General features: G+C 40.3%; 1 protein-coding gene across 1 annotated transcript in view; it reads right to left on the bottom strand.

Annotated features, from left to right (window-relative positions):
• LOC101847830 (organic cation transporter protein) overlaps positions 1 to 998 on the bottom strand; it is a gene marked incomplete in the record, with an annotated part of 22926 nt that overhangs the window by 7468 nt on the left and 14460 nt on the right. The window contains 1 exon segment of the mRNA XM_013085794.2: positions 789 to 940. Coding sequence (XP_012941248.1) covers positions 789 to 940 — 152 coding nt within the window.

Here is a 998-nt window from a genome sequence, read left to right on the forward strand (position 1 = left end):
CACACACACACACACACACACACACACACTTACGCATAATTAAGTTTCAGATTTATAGGTGAATTCCACACATGTGTTTTCATTCATTTTTCTAAACACTTTATCATTATATCACAAATCAAGAAGAGTCTTGTCAATCCATTTCTAGAGCGAGCCCCGATCGTTGATGTCAGTTTCAGATCTGTCACTTAAAGTCAAATAGTTCGGTGGTACTACGCGCACCTTTACTCGTGGATATGGGTGGATTGTTGGCAGGTGTCTGGTGTGGTTTCCTACTTCTTTCCTTTCAAACATCTGCAGTCCCTATACTTCTCCCTCTTCTTCTTTGTGTTTGTTTCTGTCGTTCAACGCCTCTACTCTCCACTACTTATACAATAATGATATAGTATAGGCTGCAAAGCGCACAGAAGGTGCTTTTGAGGGGGAATTTGCGCTATACAAATTCTATCTATTATTACATGACTTCATAGAATTCTACACTTAAGTGTAGAATTCTGTGCATGACTTCCATGTGTCGTTAGGGCCGTAAAACTGTTATTAAAACTTACCTGTCGTGGGTGGTTGGTGGGTGCTCTAATGGCTTGCTTCTTCTTTCCTATCAAACATCTATCATCCTTATCTCCCCTTTTTGTGTTTGTCACTCTCTTGTAACACCTGTAATCTTCTGGCGCTCATATGACCTTGCAGTTGAGAGCACCGTAAAACATCTACTAATTTTTAAGAAAATTATCTATTATTATATGACCTTGATGTGTTGTAAGGGCAGTAAAACTCTTATTAAAACTGACCTGTGGATGCAGCAATGGGGAACATCTCCCCACTCAGTCCCTGCACAGACCTCAGAACCACGACAGCCACAGCGGTTTGCGCGAAGAATGTGCCCAGACAACTTCCCAGCTGCAGCGCAACACAGAACAGAAGGGCTTTCTTACGACCGATTCTTTATTGAAGACGGAAAACAGAACGAAATAATAATATATTATTATTATTATTATTAT

Source organism: Aplysia californica, unplaced genomic scaffold (assembly GCF_000002075.1).
Source record: "Aplysia californica isolate F4 #8 unplaced genomic scaffold, AplCal3.0 scaffold00408, whole genome shotgun sequence".
NCBI classification, from domain to species: domain Eukaryota; kingdom Metazoa; phylum Mollusca; class Gastropoda; order Aplysiida; family Aplysiidae; genus Aplysia; species Aplysia californica.